The sequence below is a fragment of the Haliotis rubra genome, unplaced genomic scaffold (genome assembly GCF_003918875.1).
Source record: "Haliotis rubra isolate DU_JTF1 unplaced genomic scaffold, ASM391887v1 Scf60, whole genome shotgun sequence".
Lineage (NCBI taxonomy): Eukaryota > Metazoa > Mollusca > Gastropoda > Lepetellida > Haliotidae > Haliotis > Haliotis rubra.
In genome coordinates, this window is record NW_025767302.1 from 568,499 (window position 1) to 593,684 (window position 25,186).

The 25,186-nt window shown below is 42.8% G+C and overlaps 2 protein-coding genes across 2 annotated transcripts; one reads left to right on the forward strand and one right to left on the reverse strand.

Annotated features, from left to right (window-relative positions):
- The first annotated feature begins 4,738 nt into the window (after positions 1-4,738).
- Positions 4,739-10,487, forward strand: LOC124255430 (prolow-density lipoprotein receptor-related protein 1-like). Its single transcript, XM_046689345.1, has 6 exons — positions 4,739-4,864; positions 6,486-6,728; positions 7,001-7,163; positions 8,183-8,310; positions 9,164-9,326; positions 10,254-10,487. Exons 1-6 carry the CDS (start codon positions 4,798-4,800, stop codon positions 10,354-10,356), a joined length of 867 nt encoding a protein of 288 aa, XP_046545301.1. The 5' UTR covers positions 4,739-4,797; the 3' UTR covers positions 10,357-10,487.
- Positions 10,488-11,742: 1,255 nt separating this feature from the next.
- Positions 11,743-20,203, reverse strand: LOC124255480 (cytochrome P450 4F12-like). Its single transcript, XM_046689403.1, has 12 exons — positions 20,032-20,203; positions 18,635-18,779; positions 18,248-18,292; positions 17,595-17,722; positions 16,801-16,916; positions 15,822-15,932; positions 15,329-15,464; positions 13,828-14,018; positions 13,104-13,237; positions 12,869-12,933; positions 12,375-12,451; positions 11,743-11,992 (listed from the first exon to the last, which is right to left on the reverse strand). Exons 1-12 carry the CDS (start codon positions 20,194-20,196, stop codon positions 11,821-11,823), a joined length of 1,485 nt encoding a protein of 494 aa, XP_046545359.1. The 5' UTR covers positions 20,197-20,203; the 3' UTR covers positions 11,743-11,820.
- Between the last annotated feature and the right edge of the window lie 4,983 nt (positions 20,204-25,186).

The window sequence follows — 25,186 nt, forward strand, 5'->3', positions numbered from 1 at the left end:
TTCGTTCGTCACGCCGTAGACCCGGGTTTGATTCTCCACATGGGTACATTCTGTGAAACCCATTTTTGGTGTCCCCCGCAGTGATATTGCTGGAATATTGCTAAAACCGGCGCAAAACCAAACCCACTCACTCACTAACACCACCACTAACTATCTAATACCTTGGTGTAATGTGCGAAAATTTAGCTATTAGGATCCCAAGAGCCCCAGTATCATTCAAGCCATGAGTCATATTCTGTTTATCTATTAACAGGGTCTCCCTCCTTACAAAAACAGCCCAGAATTTACGTGCGTTTATTTATATTGCTAATACACAAGTGAAGTAAACAGGTCAGAGGTCCTTACTTTTGTGTGCAGCATTAATTCTCATGTATATACGCGGGCATAAATGTACTCCAACCGCCGTCCACACCCTGCCATAACACTGTTACCCTGCACAAGACACGTGATATGAGTCAGACACGTTTAAAATATATCTCAGCTGTTTATTGCTTGGAGAATGGAACTGGAACAGAGAACTTGTAGTTAACGTTCACATGCAACTCCGTTCAACTGTTATACATGTGTACAACAAAGTACCGCTTGGTACGCCAGCCCTGACTTTATGGGGGATTAATCGCCAACATTGTACAAGACGACAATACATAGATATACATACAACAGCTCTGTCAGGTGTTGATCCGATCGGTCAAGTATTCGTAAGCCGTACCTGGAACAGTTACTACTTTCGCTTTATATGAACGCTCCAAGGAGAAGGAATTCTTTTGATACCCCTCTGTGTCCATATGAAGCTCCCTAACGCTGGGGCATGGAGTACAACGGACAGCCATACATGTAGGGTAGAACTCGTATTCTGAGTGAGTGAGTATGGTTAAACGCCGCTTTTAGCAATATTCCAGCAATATCACGGCGGGGGACACCAGAAATGGGCTTCACATATTGTGCCCATGTGGGGAATCGAACCCGGGTCTTCGGCGTGACGAGCCAACGCTTTAACCACTAGGCTACCCCACCGCCCCCGTATTCTGAGAATATTCTCAGCGATGGACGGTCCACTGGACTAAAGATGTTGCTCGTCACGGAGAAGACCAGGAATCGAATCCCAACAAGTATTCACAGTGTGAAGTCCTTCTCTTGGTGTTCCCCGACGGTTTGTAGATGGGTCAAGTCCAACAAAGCTGTCGTAGATGAGGTGACAGTAACTCCATAATTTAACATAGACTTACGGTTATCGTATCCATGCACTCGCACTGTTGAACAGGGCCCAGTATTGCTCAAAAGGGCACAACTCTTTACTAGCTTAGTTTTGGTGATCTGTAAATAATCGAGTTTGGACCAGACAGTCCTGTGATCAACATTATGAGCATCGATCTACGCAATTGGGATACGGCATGTCTCAATCAAGTCAGCGAGCCCAACCACCCGATCTCGTTTGTCGCCTCTTACGACAAGTACGGGTTGATGAAGGCCAGTTCTAACCCTGATCTTCACAGGGAACTTGCTTACTATACTGATGCAAGACCCGTGGAGACCCCGGGTTAGAAAGTCTTCAGCAACGCATGCTTGTCGTAAGACGCGACTAACCTGATCAGGCTGGCTGACTGAGTTGATGCATGTGACCGTATACCAATTGTGTAGATGAATGCTGATGCAGTCAGTCACTGGATCGCCTGGCCCAGACTAGATTATTCACCCTCATATAGCTTGAATATTGCTCTAGGAGGCAACCAATTGTTTCGGGTGTCAGGTTCGCAGCATTGGTTGCATGTCATTCGTATGTTGATGCTCATGATGTAAATCACTGGATTGTCTGGCCCAGACTCAATTATTTACAGACCGCCGTCATATCAGCAGGAAAAGCGTAAAACCATTTCCTTTACAATATAATGCAGGCAACGTCCATATTTCGTTCTGAAAGTCTTCAAAGGGAGGTTATATTATCACCAATTATTACTATGTAAAGTACGAGTTATACTTTGGCAATCACTTTTCAAGAAGAAGCCAACAGAGGTTTTTTCATCAGAACATAGGCATTTTATAGCCACTTCCATAGCCACATATATACACACGCACACTTTTGAGAAGAGGTTGTAAAATATTCTCATTCGGAAAAAACCCCAACAAACTAACAGCAAGTGAGCATGGTTTACGCCGCTTTTAGCAATATTCCAGCAATATCACGGCGGGGGACACCAGACATGGGCCTCACACATGAAAGGAATCGAACCCGCGCCTTCAGCGTGACGAGAGAACGCTTTAACCACTAGGCTACCCCACCGTCCCAGAAACGAACAGCTTCCAAGGCACATTTGTCCCCAATCACACCATGAATGAAAACAACACACACGGTAGAACAGTGATGTGTGTTAAGTATAGACTATCATATCAGATACTGCTGATGGCCATAAGAAACCTCTCATATTTACGCGTTTATATGAAATAGATACACAAAAAGACGAATTGTTTCACTCTTGTGATTGCAACAAGTATGCTAAAAAAAGACGGTATCTTCAGGGCGGTGGGGTAGCCTAGTGGTTAAAGCGTTGGCTCGTCACGCCGAAGACCCGGGTTCGAATCCCCACATGGGTACAATGTGTGAAGCCCATTTCTGGTGTCCCCCGCCGTGATATTGCTGGAATATTGCTAAAAGCGTCGATGTTACAGTTACATAGAACGGAAATAATGTAGCAAAATTGATACCCGAAAGTATATGTTTCCTTCTTGTCCTAATTCGGACTCACCAAGTCATCCGATTGGCGGGGCGGTGGTTACAGACCTGGGTTCGATTCGATTATATGCTAGGCACATAAAGAAACTGTGCATTGTCAAAATATTATCCCAGTTGATAAGTACGATAACAATGTCAAAGGTACATATAAACTTTAATGGAGGGATCATGAGACCACAACAAGTCGGGAGAATTTCAATTGAAAAGTCAATCACAATGACGTCACGAGTCCACAAGCGGGACAGGGGTCAAACGACCATGTCACAAGCTCAATAACGGGTATGTCCACCATCGGCATTGAGAACAGCAGCGCATCGACGGCGCATAGAGCCTATCAAACATGCAAGGAAGGCTTGTGGGATGTCACGCCAGATTCTCTCAAGTTCTGTTGCAAGGTCAAGGACGTTATCTGGCGGATGAGGAAGACGGCGTAGACGTCGATCCATCTCGTCCCAAACATGCTCTATCGGGGAGAGATCCGGTGAATTTGCAGGCCAAGGCAATAAGTCAACGTTGTGGTGTTGCAAGAAATCCATAGCAACCCTTGCCGTATGAGGGCGGGCATTGTCCTGTTGGAATGTTAACCCAGGGCCATTACGTTGCAGAAAAGGAATTGTTACACGTGGACGTCCAGAACGTGGCCGATCGATGACGTCATTTGTGTTCTGGTAGCGTCTCACCAGTGCAGAAATGGTGTTACGGTGGCAGTGGAAATGTGCAGCCACTTGTCGTTGAGACATTCCCCCACGGACCATCCCAATGGCCTCATGACGTTGTGCAGACGTGAGCCTTGGCATGCTATGCGTTTCAATAGCCGTTTAATTTTTTGAACGATCGCAAAGGCAGGGGTTGAGCTTTCCAAAGTGACAGTGTATTGTGTGGCATTCATTTGCTCTGTTTCTCTTTCCCGGAATGCACGTGCAACAACGTATTGCACGTCTCAAGGACGAACCCACTGACGTCACGGAACGTGGCACGTGCATGCATGTTGGATACATGTCACTAATCTCTGAGTTTAAATCCTTATGTGTCTACACAGGTTTGATAAATTTAGATTATAAATTTTTGTATGCCCTTTTTCTTTATGTGCCTAGTATATAAATGTCAGAGATAATTAATTTGTAACGCCAGCTCTCAGTTCTCTGGAATGAAGCTGTTGTATTTGTCTGAGTGACATTCTAGAAGTTGGTGGTATAGAGATGACAAAACTTTATGGATGACCAACGTCTTTATTTTCACATATCGACATCACGGTATAGATTCTTATACCTTTTTCAAGCATATATATGCTGATCTATACCGAAACGTTGCTATTGTGCAAAATAAAGAAGTTGATCATCCATACAGTTTTGTCATCTCTGAACTTGAATGTGTAACCTTGCAAACCCATGTCCAATGGCAAAAGTTTAGGCTGACTGCACTTTATACAGCTGTAGCGAGATTCCCGGTCTTAGAGAAATACGTTTCTGTTATGTTAGATTAAGTTCAAACTTAACAGGGGGGTTGGGATAGCCTATTGGTTAAAGGGTTCGCCGAATACCCGGGTTCGATTCCCCTCATGGTTACAGTGAGTGAAGCCAATTTCTGGTGAACCCCGCCTGAAACAAATATATCCATGAAACCCAGTCTAGAATACGTGGCAAGTCTAGATGTCTGAAAATGAAGAAAGTCTCTGGGCTCCTTTTCATTATATGTTATAATTATTTTTATGAAGATTTTTTTTCTGTAAAATATATTTCGTAATATTGCTAGAAGTGACGTAAAATCAAACTCACTCACTCACTCACTCAAAAGTAACAACTATGCTACAACCCGCGTCCCGTCAAATACAGTTTTCATTACAACTCGCGATCGCCTTATTTACACTGGTATAAAAATACTCCATCAAATGGGAACTCATCTAAAAATCTGTTTGACACATCAGCTGTAACCTGAAGCAGTTTGCCCTTTATCACCACATGCAATGACATTTCGGTGGTGACGTTCTGAGCCCACCACGGACGGGGATGCTGGTCCCATATAAAGGAGGGATGAGGGTGAAGTAGTGGAGTCAACGTCCAGCTTACAGCATGTCACCGTGGGTCCTTGTGGTCGTGACGGTCCTGGTGCTCGGGGGGGTCAGGGGACAGGAGGAAGGTCTGTCATAGCTCACTGTTTCATTTAGTCCTTACTTTAAAGTCGAATTTGTAGAATATTGTTGTTTTTTAATAAAACAATCTGTTGAAAGGAACATTATTGTACAAAGGCGTTATAACCTCACACATATTGCTTACTATTCCAGATTCTAGTAATTTTGTTGGGTTGACTATTCCTTGCACTTCAGTTGAGTGTAACACATGTTATTTTCGGGATTACGCTTTCTACGGATTCTAGTATTTTTGTTGGGTTGAGTCCCATTCGGGATTCGAAACCAACAAAAGTATTAGAATCTGTACTTTACTGAGAAAGTGTTATCCCAAATATAACTGACATTTACATATGTTACATTTGACCACTTTCTGAAATGCATTGTGCATTCACAGTTCAGTTGTTATACGTGTGTAGTCTGTTTAGGTATAGTGTTAAGTTCAGTAAAATATACACTATTGCAACATTTTCTTTTGAATATATCCTGATCTCGTCACCTCGCCTCACCTGTTGTCGCTGATGATGTACATACCATATTCTTATCAGTGATAGCCGATGTCGCACGGTTAATTAAGTCCAAGGTAAAGACATATTTAGCATCTGTCAAGACCCGTAACTTGCGTATGTGCATCTGATTATACACTGGACACTGCATTCTACTTATTTGGGGGCAGTGTGCGAAATAGCCTCTGGCCCGCTAGCCCGTGGCTAGTAAACATCCAGTCGGGCCAGTAAATCTCCAGTCACTGGCCCGACTGGCTAGTGTATTTTCATGGGGTTATTTTGTAAATATATCACTCTCTCCGACTTGTTAATTATAACACACTTTTAAATTATACAAGATTATGGCTTGATAAGAATGATCATCATATTAGTAGCTTAATGATGAAACTCGTGTCTACATTCAAATTTCGGACTAGTGAATTATTCTGTGAGATAGTTACTTTCAGGCATAGCTAGCCCGACTGGCTAGCAAAATTTCTAAACTATTACGAACACTGTTTAGGGGACGGTGGGGTGGCCTAGTGGTTAACGCGTTTGCCCGTCTCGCTAACGACTCGGATTCGATTCCCCACATTGATACATTTTTCGAAGCCTACTTCGGGTGGGTCGAATGGTGTGTCTCGGTGGATTGGTTGGGAGCGTGTCATCGTGCCCTGGCGGCGGGGATCGTGCTCACAATATCACTCACTAGGTTGTCAGAGATACAAACCTGGAATATGGCTGAGTGAGGTAAAGGCTACTCCATTTGTTAATTCATATGGTTTTCAACGTTTGTCCAATCAAGTGTATTGACATTGTTTTATTGTTTACGCGACACGCGACAACGCGACACAACGAAATGTCGCGTATGTCGCGTGTCGCATTTTGGTTAATTTTGCCTCATTTTTGCAAGGGCGACAACGACAATGCGACAACGCGACAATGTTCCTTCCAGGATTCCATACAAGTGAGAGTTGAGTTTTACGACGGTCTTAGCAATATCACGGCGGGGGACACCAGAAATGGGCTTCACACATTGTACCCATGTGGGGAATCGAACCCGGGTCTTCGCTCCTAGTATTAAATGTATTGTAAACTGTAATGTGTAGGGGGTGTCCTACAAACTACCTACTATATCTGTCTACAGCTCCACGAACCCGTATGGTTGTGTTGGACAAAGGTACAAAGAATGTCTTCCGTGTGGATGTTGGCTCGGATCTATCCGACCACCATATTGAAACCTTCAACATCCCCTCCCTCGGCAGCGTCTCCGACATGGACTACGACTTCGTCGACGACCGGATTTATATTCTCAGTTACCTGAAAGAGTTCATGTCGATATTTGTCAATGGTACCGACGAAAGAAGAATTCCGTACGAAGGGGCATACCGTAAGTATTTCAATAATTGAAACATTAACATTAATCTAAAGTTTAGAAGTATCAGTGGAGTTTTCGAGGAGTTGATGCATTTTATTGTAGACTGACAATTTGTGACTGGACTGCATTGAAAACTTTAAAGTGAATTATGTGGAATATGTTTCAAAATCAAACTGTCAAATTCTCTAAGAGGTTGTAGCTATGGAAACTGATCTGTATTTATTCACTCCGACTATATATATATATTAACTATATTATTAGTATTATTAACTAATCATCAACAGCACAAACAATGGCCGTGGAGTCAAATGAAAAGATCATCTTTGTGGGCACCTCCGACCGAAGCAATAACAAGATCCTGTCCATGGGAATTGACGGCAGTGGAAAGACAGATTTGGCCGAGCGGACATGGGATCCTTTTCGCATGGCTGTCGACTTCCAAAACAGGTGGGTAGACCGGCAACGGTAACACCGGATCCTTCTGCGTTTCAAACCACGTACATAACGCCCTGATTTATCGGGAATGGAATACTTGTGGAAATAATCCCTCAACAGTGACAATGTTGGTTACAAAATGGCGACCTGTGGTTCCTGGAAATAGCAGACTATATTCACGTTTGGTACCAAGACAGTAAATAAGACACATTTCCTAAATTGAGACTGCTTACTACTTTTAGTATGTTGTTCATGATCTTGTAGACTTGCTTTGTGGTGAAATGATTTCTGTGGCAATGGAAGCTTGTTTCGCCAGGACTACCATATTGGACAGGACACGATTGATACACATTTTATGGGAAAATACTTACAAACATACAAAGTTAAAAGTAGGAAAAGTGCCCAAACATTATAACCAGTAGTGTTGAAGTTGAAGGGACCTACGTAAAGACTTCGCGTTATCCGGCGATGTTTGACACAACCGCATACGACTGCCTAATAAGGAATGTACAGGAATTTACTTCCAGACAACCGTATGTTCGACATCCAGCTAGAATTTATATAGTCTGTTTGCAGTGAAAACGTACCGATGAATTTCACTTTACACAAAAAAGTAAATCAAATAAAGATTGCGAATCCTCATAATTTTACCTTGCCAATAATCGCTATTATTGGTTTGTATTACAAGGGGGTATGCGCATTAAATGAAAAACCGAGAACATGCAGCGTTGGTGGAAGTTAACGCTCATCACGTACCACACGTGCACTTGTTTCACTGTTCAAATTACTGCGCTTACCCCCTTACAAACTAATAATAGCGATTTGAATCTATGATCGTTTGTTAAACAACTTTTATCCTAAGTTGAATAAAATTCTGAGATTTAGATGTTCAATCGTCAGGGTAAAATTATCAGGATTCACAATCTTAATTTCACTTTATTCGATTTACGTTTTTGTTTAAATTCATCGGTACTTTTTCACTGCAAACAGACTATAGTTATAACACGCTAACACGGTGTTTGTACCCCCAGGTATCTGTACTGGATGGAGTCGTGTGCCTGTGGCTGGATGTACAGGATGCGCTATGATGGGACTGGAATAGAAAGATTTCCGCATGAAATAAACCAGAACAAAAGCCCGCATTCCATTGACTTCACCAGTAAGTCTCCATAACCATCCTAAAAATATCTTGCTGTCATTAAAAGCTACTGTACACATCTGAGTTTTCCTTGCCTCCTCGTTCAGCCCTTGTTGCATACCACCAGTATCAAACATATATAGCTTGTTGAATGTGTTGGTCTTGCACTTATCAGACGTCTTTATGATGATGTTCCTAACCTATCTAGACTTTTTGAACCTTTTTCTAACCTCACATATCTAAAAGACATCAAATTCTATGTCAACATACAGCTTTTTATGGCAACAGTCATTTTTGTACACTTGAAAGTGGTATATCTTTCAACTGCAGTTTCATTGTGAAAACTATTGCAAAACAAACCACATTGTTGCCAAACTGCTTATGCAGCATAAGGAATATTCGCTCGCTCACTTCAGTGAACAACAATGACTACACCCTTCTTGCGTTTTGTGAGTAGGTGGCCCAATGGTTAAGGTGTGCTTTGTCGCGCTGTATGCGGGTTCTTGTCTTCATATGGTTAAAATGTAATAACCTTTGCGAAAGTTTGCTCCACTCACCTTTAAACACTAATTTTACCATTGGTAAGTACGTTCATATTTAAAGCTATTTCAATCCATAAAGACACCGCCTCCATCAGGCGTACCTGACTCTATGTAGTTGAAATTATGTTGATACACGGACTGCACTCGATACTCGACTATTTGGAGCGGTTGGGCAGCCTAGTGGTTAAAGCGTTCGCTCATCACGCCGAATGCCCTGGTTCGATTCCCCACTTGGGTACCCATTTCTGGTGTCCCCCGCCGTGATATTGCTAAAAGCGGCGTAAAATCCAACTCACTCACACGACTCTTATGATGTAACATTCTGTTTGCAGCCCGCACCCTCTACAGTGACGGCTACAGGGGCTTGTACAAGATGTCACTGGACACCGGGGAGTCACAATTGATATTCCCAGGCAGAATCAGCCACTCACAGACCCACACCGTCTACGACCCCCGAACTGGCAGGATCTTCTTGACCAACGACAAACGATTAGAGTAAGCTGAATCATACACAAATATGAAACAAAATGTATATTATATTCGAGCCTTACAACAGGCACACACTCTGGGATTCCGCCCCGCCGTGATATTGCTGGAATATTGCTAAAAGCGGAGTAAAATTAATCTCCTTCACTCACTCTGGGATTCGAACCGACCTAAGCAGGCCACTAGATACGACGGGGCATTAAGGTAGCCTTGTGGTTAAAGCGTTTGCTCGTCTAGCCGCCCGGTTTCGATTCCCACATGGGTAGTGTGTGAAGCCCATTTCTGGTGTCCCCCACCGTGATATTGCTGGAATATTGCGTAAAAGCCAACCCACTCACTCACTCAAAAGAGACGACTAAATGGATCAGGTGGTCTTTCTCTGTAACTTGTTTGATAGTGTGTCATCATGGCCCGACAGCGGAAATCTTTGTTCAGTCACAAGATTGTCTGGTCCAGACTCGAGTATTCACAAGCCGCCGTCTTACAAGTGTTACATTGTTGAGTACGGCTCTAGCAATAAGCATACGCTAATGCAACTTTTTCAAGCATACATATAAAAGGAACTCCAGTTAATAAAACCAAAGACGTAAATACGTCTTTGATGAATCTTTGTTCCATCCAAAGTACATGGGTTCTTATAAATTGGTTATTATCTTTGTTCTGTACATGATCATTTGTTTGTTGATAAACATCACACTCAGCAATATTCTAGCTATATGGCGACAGTCTGTAAGAAATCGAGTCTGGCCAGACAACCCAGTGATCAACATCATGCGCATCTATCTACGCAATTGGGAACCGATGACATGTGTCAACCAAGCCAGCGAGCCTGACCATCCGATCCCGTTAGTCACCTCTTACGACAAGCATGGGTTACTGAAGGCCAGTTCTAACCCGGATTTTACGGGTCTGTACATGATTAATGTTGTGTTGCAGAACCGTCGTTGTCTACGCCTCTAACGGAACGCGTCTTGGCTACCTTGACTGGATCCCACTGACTAAAGACGAGAAAAAGGTCATCCGCATTAACCCTCTGTGAGAGGAAGGGCATATGAAGACACGCAAAACAAGGACAGCAGTCTGAGCTGCATGGTTGACAAGCCCAGTGTGAAGAACACAGATTAACGCGGGCTTTGCGCTGCAAACCTCATAAAATACCTCCAAGGTGAACCGTACTTATTGTGTGTTCTTTCCGATAAACCTTCTGTCACTTGTCATGATTTTGCACCTCTAGAAAGCCTAGACACAGACGTAAAATATTTAGATTTAGCCTCTAAGGTTCGTGAATGAGCGAGTGATTGAGTAAGTATGGTTTTACGGGATTCGAACTCTTGCCTTCGGCGTGGTGAGCGAAACCTTTAGTTACCCAATCGTCGAACTTCTCTCCTCCCCCCCCCCTAAGTTCCGTCTTCAGTTCAAATTAAAACGTCAAAATATGTAAATTCCTCAAAGACAAAGAGAGTGCTATTACAAAGTTTACTGTGAGTAAACCTAATCATACCAACTATTGTTGAGCATCCATAATACTTTCTGTATGTATGTAGTCATTATATCAACATTGAACGTACAACGTAAAGTGCTTAGTTTGCATTTTTATGTTGCTAATGAGGAGGTTAACGTTAGAACATAAACCGTGTTATCTGAACGTCATCGATATCGTCGCTAAAAAGTGTTTTCAGTGTGTTGCGCCCTCGCACAAATCTCTCTTCTCGTTGTGTCAACCCGACTATTATACCAGGTACTGGATGGGCTGACACAAAGTTCACACGTATTATATATATTATGGCCGCCTAATTTCCTGTACTTTGTAAGCATGTAGGCGTATCAAAGGTCGTTCATGCCCAGATGATAACAGCGTTGGACGGGGCACAGTTTATATCTGCAACGCGATATGTTGTTTGATCATGGTTACAACATTCAAGACCGCCTCCGTGGTGGAGTGGTTAGAGCGTCCGCCCGGAGTGCGGAAGGTCGCGGGTTCGATCCCCGACTACGTCATACCAAAAGACGTTAAAATATGGTACTTGTTGGTCCCTGCCTGGCACTCGGCATTAATGGGCACAACAAGGACCGGTCGGCTCGGAGTCAGTATAATGTGTCTGAGTGGGGTATTCATGCTTCACTGCGGCATGGTATCTCAGTGGGCTAGCACTATAAACCAAGCTTCAGTCTGGGCTAGTACAAGCAGCCGCACATACATATACACACGCATGCACGTCGTCATATGAGCGAAATATTCTCAAGCACGACGTTAAACCCAATTCCACCACTACTACAACATTCTAAGGTATCAGCAAGGCTTTCAAACATCGTCGAGGGCATTTGTAAACTGACAGACTTATATCCTCGGTTAAGGGTCCACGAACCAAAAATATCATACAATAATGTGATGATGATCTATAGAAGCAACATGAACAAGATAGGACACAGTTTCGGGGTATTTATTTATCATATTTATTCAACCAAAAGCTGGAACGAATGTTGTTCGATCCGGGCCTCTTGCTCAGGAACGGAGGCTTTCCACATTCAAGTACACACCATCTTTACTGCGCAGAATCAGCGAACTCTCTGGCTGCGCAGGTTTCCCAGGGATGATGCTAAACCGGAAGTGACGTAATAGCATAGCTATCACGAGCTTGACTTGGAGCATGGCGAATGACTTCCCCACACATCGCCTGGAAAATATTATGATTTTTTAAAACAAGTATAATTTGATAATAATAATAATGGGTAATTAAATTAACTGGAATAAATACACGCCACCGGTGGATTTTAAACGTTTTCGAGCTTTTCCTCGCTATGTTTCCATGTGCTAGGACACGTATGGACGGTTAGAATATGTCCCGAGCAAGCCATGCTGAACCGACAAGGAAATACGGTGGTCAGGCACGGAGACTTGCTTCCAAGTGTGCCATAGTTCACCAGGCAAATCGTTGTTCCTGACGTCAATCACGAGCACTTGATAATCGTTGCATTTGTTTTAATGCGGCGTAAAACAACAACCCCAAACCATCTTCAGAGTAAGATTGTTTAGACACTGTCAATAAGAAACATTACCTGGGTCCCATCGAAAACGTCAGGAAGAAGTCTGATGCACCCATCTCCTCGTTTGAGAAGCGGTAAGGATCAAACACCTGAAAAAAATTAATCTATCTATATATAGTGGACACACAATGGTCAGGGTGGTACTGAGTAAAGAACCATGGTACCAAGTAATGCCCTATGGTACCAGTTACTGACATTTACAGAATGACATATGCAGACGTCCAAGACAGTAATTCTAAGGATGTTGGGTTCCGGGTTAACGGGTCTCCTAATCATTAAGGAGGTTCCACTTTACAGGATGTAGTCCATGGGCCAGACCCCTGAAATGGGGGTGATCGGTACCATTCGGAGGGACTAATTGAAATGGTGTAAATTGATAATGATATCGTCAGTGATTTGTATGTACAGTTCTGTACAGAGCAAAAGCGTACGGAAATATAATATTCAAAGATATATACACGAACAAGAACAAAGTGGAAATCAACTAAGAAAGAAGTTTTCCATACCTCGGGGTCGTGCCACACATCCGGGTTTCTATGAAGCGCAAACAGCGACACGGTGACCCTGATCCCTGTACATTACATGAAGATCATGGTCAAAGGTTGTCTTTCTATGCTGTTTCCTATCTATGTACAGTGTGTAACTCGAATCGGGAAGAAAATGTCACTGTTGAAGAAGATTAGAATGTTACACCCATCTCACGACAACTGCTGTATTATTATGAAGGAAAGGGGACATTACCTTTCGGGACAACTCGACCATCTGGTAGAGTTATCTCCCTTTCTGTGAAGCGCGAGATACTTGGTACAGGTGGCAGTAGACGCATGTTCTCTTTCACACACATCGTTAGAAAGTCAAGCTTGCTGACATCATCCCTGGGGACACATGACACTTGAATGAAGATTCATGTGGATCAAAGCCTACCGGTTATACATTAACAGTCACAAACACAGGCGGCCAACCAGCAGTGATTTACGCACGTTGCGGCAGAGGTATCAAACGTGGTGCTGGTCTAGCAATAACGTCATGATCGTAACTCCCAGACACAATGTACCCGTATATCAGCGTCAGCTATTCCTTTTCACATTCTACATTTTAATAAAAAGAACCCTCAGTACATTACGATTTCTGTAAACGAGTGACCCTCCAGCTCCTGCAACAACGTTCATTAATACGATCACGAGTACTCGTAGAAATGAGCCCGTAAATATCAAGGTTAGAATTAATTTTGCTTTCAGGAACCTATGCTTGTCGAAAGAGACACGTGAAGGGATTGCCTGTCGTGCTTGAGTTGGTTATCCCCAAATCTCATATCGATGCCAATGATGTCAGTCAGTGGATTGTCTGGTCCAGATTATTTACAGACCGTTCGGCATGGCTGCAGTGTTGCTGATTCCGCGTTAAACAACAAGCACGACGTAACCACAACAAGCACGACGTAACCGCTCCAAGCAGCGACACTCACCACGTGATATCCTCCCTGTCCCCCATAACGTCATCAACTTCCGCCCTGCACGTGTCTTGGTGTTGTGTGTGTTTGGCGAGGTGCCAGAGACACCAGGTCAAGGAGCTGGACGTGGAATCATGACCCGCGAACATGAAGGTGTCCACCTCGTCAAGGATCTCCTGCTGGCTGAGAGTCTGACCGTCACTGTCCTGAAACATAGAACATGTGCCAAATGTTGCCTTGTAGTGTTCGGACATTCAGTAGATAACTAGCTGCCACTCTTTGGGCTAACCTGCCATATGAACTTAGAAGGACATTCTAGATTTATCAAAGTATACTGAACAGCAAAAGAAACGCAAGTTTCGAAAAAAATGAAATTTCATGAAGGTAAGCGTTCATGTTTATGGAGCGTTCATGGTAAAGTGACGTAATGATCCCCGATGAGATGATGTCATGCAGTTTGACGTCCATACGAACCATTCGCACAAACATACTAACAGCGCAGCAAAACCATAATTTTAGCACGTGTATCGACGGTTCTGGATGAGAAGCATGCATTTCACTCTGAGTTATCCTTTATAAAGGCTTGTGTCAAAAAACAGTCCAGTATTGATTCTAAGAGGTGAACGCCACACAAACGATGCCTAGACTAACGACTGAGCAGAGGGGAATGCCCATTGGAAAGTTGCACGGAGGTAGCTCTGCAACCGCTGTAGCTAGACAATCTTTCCACCATTACACGATTTGCTCAACGTCATCAGCAAATTGGGGTTGCTGCTGATCGTCCCCGTACCGGACGGCAACGAGTGACAACTCATCTAAGGAATCGAACTCAAACAGCAACAGTAACAGCAGCCTTAGTTCTCGGGTCAAGGGGAGCAGTACCAAGCGATACGATTAGGCGTCGTCTTCGGGCTGATGGAATCCACTGCCGATGGCCATATGTGGGGCCAATTTTAGCACGACAACAACGCCAGCGACGTTTGCAGCCCTCACAAAGCAAGGGTGTCGATGGATTATCTGGCACAGAACAACATTAACATTCTTCCATGGCCGTCTCTTTACACGGTTGTGGCTCCCATTGAACATTCTGGGACGAAATTGGACGGAGGATTACTGCAGGTAGACAGCCACTCAGACTTGCACAATTGGAATAGAGATTGGTGTTTGAGGGGAACCAATTGCCTCAGGCATTCTTTCAGACTCTAGTGAACTCAATGATCCCACGTTGCACGGCCTGTGTGCAAGCTCAAGGTGGCTATGCGCTACTAAAGAGACTGTCACTTTTCGCGTTCAAGGGGTATCTCCATTTGACGGACTATGACCAATTTGAACTTATTGCAATTCAATGTCAACAGCAACTTTTAGCTGTTACATTGACAGTGTTTTCTATAGAATAAATAATTAGACATAATTTTGGTTGTGTTCTATTCAAAAACATAACAAAGGCCAGACTTGCATTTCTTTTGTTGTTCAGTATACTATTATTTTCATCACTGATAACAGACAATGTGGCAACCTTTGACGTCATCAGAATATCGAGGAAATCCATCGGCCTGCATCCGGGGTCTTCTGTCTCCAGCAACTTCCGGCGATGTCTAACGATCTTCCGGGAATGCTCATGAATTGAATCACATGCGGCTTGGAACCTTTTGCTGGCGGTAAACAGACATGGATGCCATATGATATTATGTCTTAACATATCAGGGATATATTTAGAAATCAAGCAGTTGACACAAATATAGGTTACTATATTAGGGTGGACATGGTAATGATAGCGATATCCGTTTTGCCATACACTATATGCACAGTTACGTTTTATTTGAATACACTTGCTGCATGAGAAAGTACGAACCACACGCTACGAAACCGCATTATCATTCATACTGGTAAAGGGAGGTTACTCTACACAGTCCGGAGCTATCTGCGTTGTCTTCGTAATTGTGAACAACTGGTTAAATCACCCAGTCCGTCAGTTATACAGCAGATTATTTCTTATCAATTTGTCTCACCCATCTTGTGACAGGCTGTAGATGATGTCGTTATGATGTAATGGCGTCATGATCCGCTTGACGATTAGCTCTGATACGTCGTATACGCCCTGTATGTAGGAGTGGCGCTCCCTGGTGGCAAGACCAATAAAGCACAGTCATGCGTACCTCTTCACAAGATGAATTGGTCAAGGTTTCGACCTTACGATCACTGTTGGCAAATTTATATTACGTTTCATAACGCAAGATTTAAAATCCAGTGGTTTGCACTTGGGCTGAGACGGGTAACCCGGATACCGGGACGGGTGGGTAATGAGTTGGACCCGGGTACCCGTCTCAAAACATTCATGTGACTTATAGATGAAACAATGTAATATGTCATCCTTTCATGATTAAAAGATTGAATGTATTGTCTTTGAAGATTTAGACATAATTTACAGTCATCTGTTTTGAATGTAATACATGGTTAAGATATTGAATAAACTTGAAATTGTAGCCTCCGAGCTGGAGAATATATTGCCATTTCTTACAAATTTGATGTCAGGAATTAACAAAACGGGTATCCGGGTAGGGTAATATGGGGTGGGGTACCCGGGTAGAAATTTGGACCTGTCCCAGCCCTAGTTAACACTGAACAAGGTGATAGTCAAAGTACTGCACGAGCAACTGATTATTGGAAACTATCGAGGCAGTGATCGGTAGGTGAGTCAGTTCTCATCTTTTCTAGATGTTGGAACTGATCTTCAGCAACCCATGCTTGTGGATGGCGACTAAAGCCTATCTGACCTAGTTGATGAATGTCATCCTACCCCTACTGGTGTAGACCGATGCTCATGCCGTCAGTCACCGGTCCAGACTTGCATCCTTACAGACTGCAGTCATATAGCTCGAGTATTGCTGAGCGCGGCATTAAATAACAAAAACAAACAAAACATTCACCTCGAGGGAGCTAGCTGAAAACGGACACCTGAACGTCCTACGTGTGTTTAGGCCCTCTTACCTGTCAAGCTGACAGTTAGTTTCGTACCCGAACAGACATCTCATCATGGAGTCCATAGTGAGAAGGCTGGTGTGGAGGAACATCTCCTCAGGCCCCTCGCTGGCACGGAGCTTACTCTGCAACACACACACAAGCTTATGTACAGGAACATGCGTCAGTTGTGTTATTTCGGTATGAATTTCCGAAGAAAAAAGTCCTTTAAAAACACCTTTAGCTAAAACTAAATAGCTAAATATGGGAGCATATATAAATGTGGGAAAGTATAAATGTTGTTCCAATTCAAAACGAAATAAATGGTTATTTGAAAAAAAAATAATGAAATTCTTATTATATAATACTCTGTATGCCATGAGACCTGAATTTGTACCAGAAATTACTACACATTTGTCAGTTGTGAATACGCTGCATACAAGCTGCGTAACAATACGGAAGTACAGTAATCAATCGTGATACGAGGCTCATGATGCAATACATCGATTACAACCTCTGTGTTGCATTTTGGGTACAAGTTTTTTGTAAGCCTCAATCAAATAAATTTTTTCAGAATATTTACTTTGTTGTTTTGAAAATGAATCCCAAAACATTATCTGAGTACTTTCGTTTGTGCATCAGTTTATTCAGTTATAAGTCTCTTTGTAACGTAAATGGCCTCAGAAATCCCACTCCCTCAGGGGACTATTTGTTTGAGTGGCATTCTAGAAGTTGGTGGTATAGAGATGACAAAACTGATTCTTGTCATCTCCCTCAGCGACGTCATCCCGAGATCGTGGTCAACAAGCATCCCCTATTCTCACCACCAGGATGTTAGTGCAGTCACGGAATACGTCAGTGCTGTGTTTCAGCAGGTTCGAGTGGAAGGCCGGTGTGACAAGAGCGCGGGTTCGAGACCATTTCTCCCCTTTACTCAGCAGCAAACCATCGCCTGCAAGTTAAGCAGTGTCCGATCGTCAATACTCCCGCCGCTTCAGTACCAGCCTTTATAATAACATAACATTTGAAACTTTCTTCGAGTGTTCTCTAAGAATGCTATCTTCTTCAGGCGCGTAGCAAGCCAGTTTTTTTGTGTAAGCCCGATAAGTTGCATAAAGCTATATATTTAGATTTAGCAACAATATTGTAAGGGTTTTTTAACCTCTGGTAGCTACGCCTGTTTCATTTAATGTGTAAGCTCATGCCCCTGGGCTAGGTCTCTCTTAGCGCTAAGATAGTCGTAAGTGCCATACATTAACATTAACTTACGACTATCTTAGCTTACGCCCTGTTCTTGAAGTCGAGGCGGCGAGGTAGCCAAGTGGGTCGTGATATTGCTGGAATATTGCTAAAAGAGTCGTAAAACTAAACTCACTCACTCTTAATGTCACTTTGACTGACTGGACAAATCAAATCTGACGATTAAACAAGCGTCATGGGTAATAAATATTGTATGACGTTAGACGTAGCAACTTACCAATCCATGGTCGCATCAGTGCGTAAGAAAATTCATCCTTAGGATCTGAAAATATTAATGATTTATGGTTAGCGTCGCCATTTCTAAACCAACCAGTTGGTTGGACACCAGAAATGTTCCCATATGGTGAATCGAACTCTGACATTCGGCGTCACAAGCGAACGCTTAAACAGCGGGGTAACCCACCGCCCCATTTCCCAAACCAACCTGTATCCTTGAAATTAACAATACTTAGATTATATGAGTCTGTAAAACAAACTTTTTGTTTGAATGTACCGTTACGTGTACCAAATGTATTCTACAGCAGTCTTTGGCATTTCTGGAGTAAACCGAACCGACGTGTTGTAAGTTCGAATCATTCACCTTGACACACCTGTTGATACTCACCTGTCCCTGAGAGCAGCGTTCTGGCTGTGGACGGGTGCACGGACATGAGGAACGCCTCCCCCGGCCCCACCCACACGGGGAAGGCCCCGTCGTACTGGTTCGCGTACCTTGAAATACGCAACATCCCTTCGTAGTCCCCACGTGCCTAGAATGAAAATTGTAACCCATATTACCCGTGAAGGTCCGGGTTAGAATTGGTCTTCAGTAACCCATGCTTGTCGTAAGAGGCGACTAACGGGATCGGGTGGTCAGGCTCGCTGACTTGGTTGACACATGCCAATTCCGCAGATCGATGCTCATGCTGTTGATCACTGGATTGTCTGGTCCACACTATTTTATTTACAGACCGCTGCCATATAGCTGGAATATTGCTGAGTGCGGCGTAAAACTCCCTCACTCATTCACTGCGGCATTAAGCATATCGTATTTGGACTCCTCACAGAAGTTACAAATGGCCAATGTGGAACACCTCGGGTATGTTTTACATCCTGGATCCGCCCTTTTACAAAAATGCTGAACCTGTTTATAGCAGCTGATCTGGAGCTCAACTGTTATGATCAGTACGGCATGGTTCAGTGCTTGATGCTTAACGCTGCACTTAGTAACATTCCAGCTAAAAGAGAGTGGCCTTTAAAAAATCGAGAGAAAAAAAGCAGACAATCCAGGGAGTGACATCATGAACACTGATCCACACAACTGCGATACTACTACATCGACGATCCGGACCACCCGGTCACGTTAGTCGGCTCCTACGACAAGCATGGGTTGCTGAAGACCAGCTCTAACCCGGGTCTTCACGGGTAGGTTCTCTGTACAAAGCCAGTATGTTCCTTACTTCAGACACTACGACAAACATGGGTGGCTGAAGACCAGCTCTAACCCGGATCTTCACGGGTAGGTTCTCTGTACAAAGCCAGTATATTCCTTACTTCAGACACCACGTTGTCAGCACTGCGCACATATCCACACAAATGGTTTACAACCACGGTGCTGTTGTACAAACCAACCTTAGCGCTAAGACTACTTTAAGTCTATGTTAAGTTTTGGGAGTTACGATCCCCTTAGCGCTAAGATCGCTTTGTACAACGGCACCCAGTTAAATGGTGAATTTTAAGGCTGTCCGTTTTTACCTTTCAAAAGTAGGCCTTCCTTTCACACTCACTGAAAATGGGTCAACTTGATCTGCTTTCAACTGTATTTATTTAATAAATGTTTTCAGAAGCAAAGCGACTCGATCTGTATCCTAAATTTAGGACATTACCGAGCTATCTAAACTGGACAACATTAACTGTTCAAACTGTGTGAGTGCCCTCTAGTGGTAAGTTTAGTAAAGACACCTGATAAGACCATGTGTTAAAACAGACTGTATTGCACCGAAACTTGAAACATCAACTAACCTCGTCCAGATTGCCATACCACCAGTGAGGTTTTGGACCAGCAAAGTCTTGGAAGGCTGTCTGTAAGTACCGACGTCGTCTATAAAGTGTGAGGAGCTTTGCGGCAATAACAACGATGATGAGAACAGGCCCGACTGTTGCAAGCAGTGTGAGAAGTACAGCCATTGCGGGATCTGTGAGGTCACTAATTATCTGACAGTATCCGACAGGTATAAGGACATATATACCGGCTAGTCGTTACAGTGTTATCGCTTGTTGGACTAGGCGAAAACAATAGGTCTTTCTGTGCCGAAAAGATGTTCAATCGAGCGTTTTTCAGTGATTATCTGTGTTTGTGTGCCCGTGATCTTGACAATGAACCTATACATTCAACTACAGAACCCTGCTCATTCCTTGCTAATATTGACAGGTTATATAACCCGTTTGAAGCGTTGTGTTACATAACCAGCTGTATGTTAACGTGGATGGACGCTTTGTATACAGTCAGTATTAATCAATGGACCTCTTTTTCCAAACTTATCTTTGTATTCCGAAATGATATTGTTTGTAACGTAGTGATGTTCTCACGCTGTGTTATGTTTTAAATACGTATTTTATATAAGTTTCAATTAAAAGTTGTACAAATATGTTCTGTGTTTGTGTCGTACAGTTGTGTGTTCAATATTATCATCATTCGTGCTGTTCTCTTTGCATGTGTGGTTGAGGTTGGTTTTACACCGCTTTTAGCAATATTCCAGCAATATAACGGCGGGAGACACCAGGAATGGGCTTCACACATTGTACCCATGTTGGGAATCGAACCCGGGTCTTCAGCGTGACGAGCGAACGCTTTAACAACTAGGCTTTCCCCACCGCCCCGACGGACGTGTGTGAATGGAATGTGCGCGGATTAGCATGTTTTAATTCAACTAAATTTGAATAGGGATTGGTGAACAAGCTATAAGCTTATATGAACACTCTCTCGATTACAAGAACAACTAATAATTATATAGTTTATCATGTATAGGCTGAGAAAAGGGCATCAAATCTGCCTGACTTTACAATATACAAATCAGCAGGTTCAATGGAGTGTGTGTGTGTGCGTGCGTGCGTGCGTGTGTGTGTGTGCGTGCGTTGCGGACGGTGTAGAGCCTAATCTTGTAGACGGGTGAGGGTATTTCCATAAGAATTTTTTTTGTACATGTATTTTCATTCTCGTGCAGAGAATACAGAATTTGTATATTATTCTATAAATATAAACTACGTGTTATTGTGTAAGTGAAAAAGTTGGTACTTTTCAAGAAAACTGCTTTTCTGTGTTTCAGTAGAAAAGTGCGCTTTCGATATTGAATATTGACGTAAAAAAATTGTTTGCCCTCTTTCCAAACATAATACGATATCTTGTAGTATGATTGAGTCATTAGTATTGTACAACAACAACACTTCTTCGTTATTCATCTTAATCACACAAGATCAAGAAGTTGAGTTCATCCACTTCTGATTGTAACACAAGCCCGGATACCATAATAAAACGTTTCAAAAAAAATAAGATTAAAACGAAAAGATAAAACAAAACACTAAAAATCGCAACAAAACAAAGCTAGCGAAGCGTTCGTTAAATCCCGGCGAAGCGTTCGTTAAATCTACAGCATCCAGTCTGGTGTTAACGAAAAAATAAGATTAAAACGAAAAAAAAAGCTAAAACAAAACACTAAAATCGCAACTAAACAAAGCTAGCGAAGCGTCCGTTAAATCCCGGCGAAGCGTTTGTTAAATCTACAGCATCCAGTCTGGTGAACAATCTGACAGTGTACATATTTTTAGTTGAGGGATCAAATTGTTTTAATCTCCATGTGGCGGGGAACTACTCGGGAAGGTATAAATATATATGGTCTCTGAGGTACTAATATTCTACCTTTGCTGAACCACAGAATATTGTAGCTCTCAGTTCACTGTTTGAAGGACAGTTGACAACTGTGTTGTGTATGACGTCCATACAATAGTTTTTCCATGACTTACAGGTTTTATCATTTGTGAGAAACACGAGAAAATTCTGGTTTACCAGGATGATAGTGTCCCAGCGCCCTGAGCACACGTGAAATCAGGCGATTTTATTAATGTATTATAATATTAGCATATATCATGAGAAAACAGTTTCTAAGATTGTTACGGCACTCTAGATTGTTTATTCCCATTTATGGTCACTGCATCGGAGACCCGTGAAGATCCGAGTTAGAATTGGTCTTAAGCAACCCATGCTTGTCGTAAGAGGCGACTAACGGGATCGGGTGGTCAGGCTCCCTGACTTGGTTGACACATGTCATCATATCCCATATGTGTAGATCGATGCTCATGATGTTGATCACTGGGTTGTCTGGTCCAGACTCGACTATTTACAGATCGCCGCCATATAGCTGGCATGGAATATTATGAGTGCGGCGTAAACCTCACTCACTCACTAACATTTGTAAGAAATGTTGCTTTAATAAAACGTGAACGGTTTCCCCTTGTTTTCTCATTTGTCAAGTTGACTGCTAAATAGTTATTTACCAAAAATAAATTCGGCTGTATGCAAAGTGCAGCCAAAACAAAGGTATTATGAAATGGGGTTGTGATAATATGACAGGGAAAGAGAGAGGTCCCCAAGTGTATCACGACTACATGGGGCTAGGGAGGGGTGGGGGTTGAAAGAATAATACATATTCTTTTATAAAATTTAGCATCTGTTTGGAACCGTTTATAACAAACAGGCAGGATCATGAAAGGTTGTTGCAGGTATTTATAGGGGTAATAAAAATGTTACATAAAGGGGAGCGGGAGGGGAGGGGGTAAAAATATGATAAAGTCCTCACCGCCCTCCCCACTCCCCTCATGATAAATGACAAGACACACGTGCAATAAATTTCAAAGGGAAAATATATTTGGCCACATTAAGGAAATTCCTAACATTTAATTTTTTTTATTAAGCCATAGGTCGGACTGAATGTGCCACACCCACACACAAACACGAGAGTTGTGACACAGTTAAAGGGGCACTCCATTCATGTGTTTTAATCAGACCTTCAGTTTTTTTGTGCTTAGACTTTAATATTGACTTTCAGTGTAACTGTGGCTAACTGTAGAGGCATGCCCAAATATCACTGTGTGAACCCATGGGGACTGACTAACCGAATATATTGCACTACCCACGACCTATACTTGAATCATGATTTTCACGACCTATGGACCCGGCATGCGCAGTGTAATCTGAGTGAGTGAGTGGTTGGTTTGTTGCTTAACGCTGCACTCAGCAATATTCCAACTATATGGCGTCGGTCTGTAAATAATCGAGTCTGGATCAGCCAATCCAGTGATCAGCATCATTAGCATCGATCTACGCAATCGGGATACGATGTGGCAACCAAGTCATTGAGCCTGACCATCCGATCCCGTTAGTCGCCTCTTACGACAAGCATGGGTTGCTGAAGATCAGTAGTTCTAACCCTGATCTTCAAAGGTCGAACGAATGAGTGAGTGAGTGAGCGGGTTTAATACTTTTTGGATGAGTATTCCCATTATACCACGGTGTACCTGCCTACTGAGGGAGGAGAAGCCGAGGTGAGGCAACTCATAGACGTTTATCACTTTGGTTAAACCCTCGTGTGAAACCCTTTGGTGCCGACTTGCACAGAAACATAGTGGAGACGTACTATGATAAAAGTTCCTGGCAATCCATTTATAGTCCGTCAACCTAACGTTTTGGAACATGTTTTTGCAAGTTACGTTTAAACAACAAACGTATCCAACGTTTATTCGCTCACTCAATAATGATATCTGACGACCTAATTGGGTGTTAAATTGCTAAAATTTACATCAACTCTTAAAGAGTACTGGCAAGTACTGGAATAGCTATCAACAATGTCGCAATGTGTGTCAACATGTTATGTACATGCATGCACGAACATTTCATGGGGAGTGTTTGTGACGTCACAGCTAGTGTTCGGGTGTCGGCAAGATGCTCTCGAAAGTATAAAAGGGTACATGTTTTTCAAGAAAGAAGCCAAGAGACAAACCCCTGTATTTTTCTGAATTGCTTCACGAAACGCTTCATCGCATTATACATCATGCTACCAAGAAAGTTTCAAGAACAACGCTTCATCGCATTATATCCCATGGGCGGATCCAGACATTTTGCAATATTGCAGTCTGACACTGAAACCCTGGGAGTGGGTCGGGGAGCATCTCAAAACATCCTAAGAAAGGGAAACTGGATGATTTTGATAGACGGGTATATAGTGAGGGATGTAATACGGCGTTTACACAAGTCGAATGAGGCTATATCTTCCAGAAATTTGAAGAAGATACTTCAAGATGACCATGATATGCATGTTATCCAAGTACACGATATGCACGTTATTGTTTAAATATGGACATGAAATCGTGTGGCTTGACGAAACGTGTGTAAATGCTAACCATACATCTTCTTACCAATGGCAGCACACAGATGCAGAGAACAACATAAGAATACCTCGTGGAAAATGAGAGAGACTCCTAATCCTTCAGGATGGATCTCGCTTTGGGTTTCTTCCTGGATGTGATGTTGTTTTCATGGCCAAATCCAAGGATGGAAGGGGTTACCACAGTGAAATGAACTCTGCAGTGTTCACTGAATATGTGACTGAACAATTGATTCCAGCACTGGTTGACCATTCTGTGATCGGAATGGACAATGCACCTTATCACAGCTGCATTGAAACCCAGGATAGGTGTCCAACCTCGGCTTCCAGAAAGGGAGATATGATTGCTAAGCTTGATAAACAAGGCATCAAACATCCATCAAAATCAACAAAGTAGAGTTGTACAAGATTATTCTTACCAAAAAGCAACCACCTATTTATCAAATTGGCAATCGGCTTAAACAACATGGTAATGAAGTTGTACGTCTCCCACCCTATCACTGTGACTTAAATCCGATAGAACTTATATGGGGCCACCTTAAAACGCAAGTTGCACTGAAGAACAAATCGTCTAAGCTAGTTGACGTAAAACGTATTGGTGATTGAGGTAATTTGGAACGTCCCAGCAGATTTGTGGAAACTGTGTAGATCACGTTTTGCAAGTAGAAGAACAATACTGGCAAAATGATGGTTTGCAAACAGAAACGGTCACAAAATTGATCATAGATTTGGACTCAGAA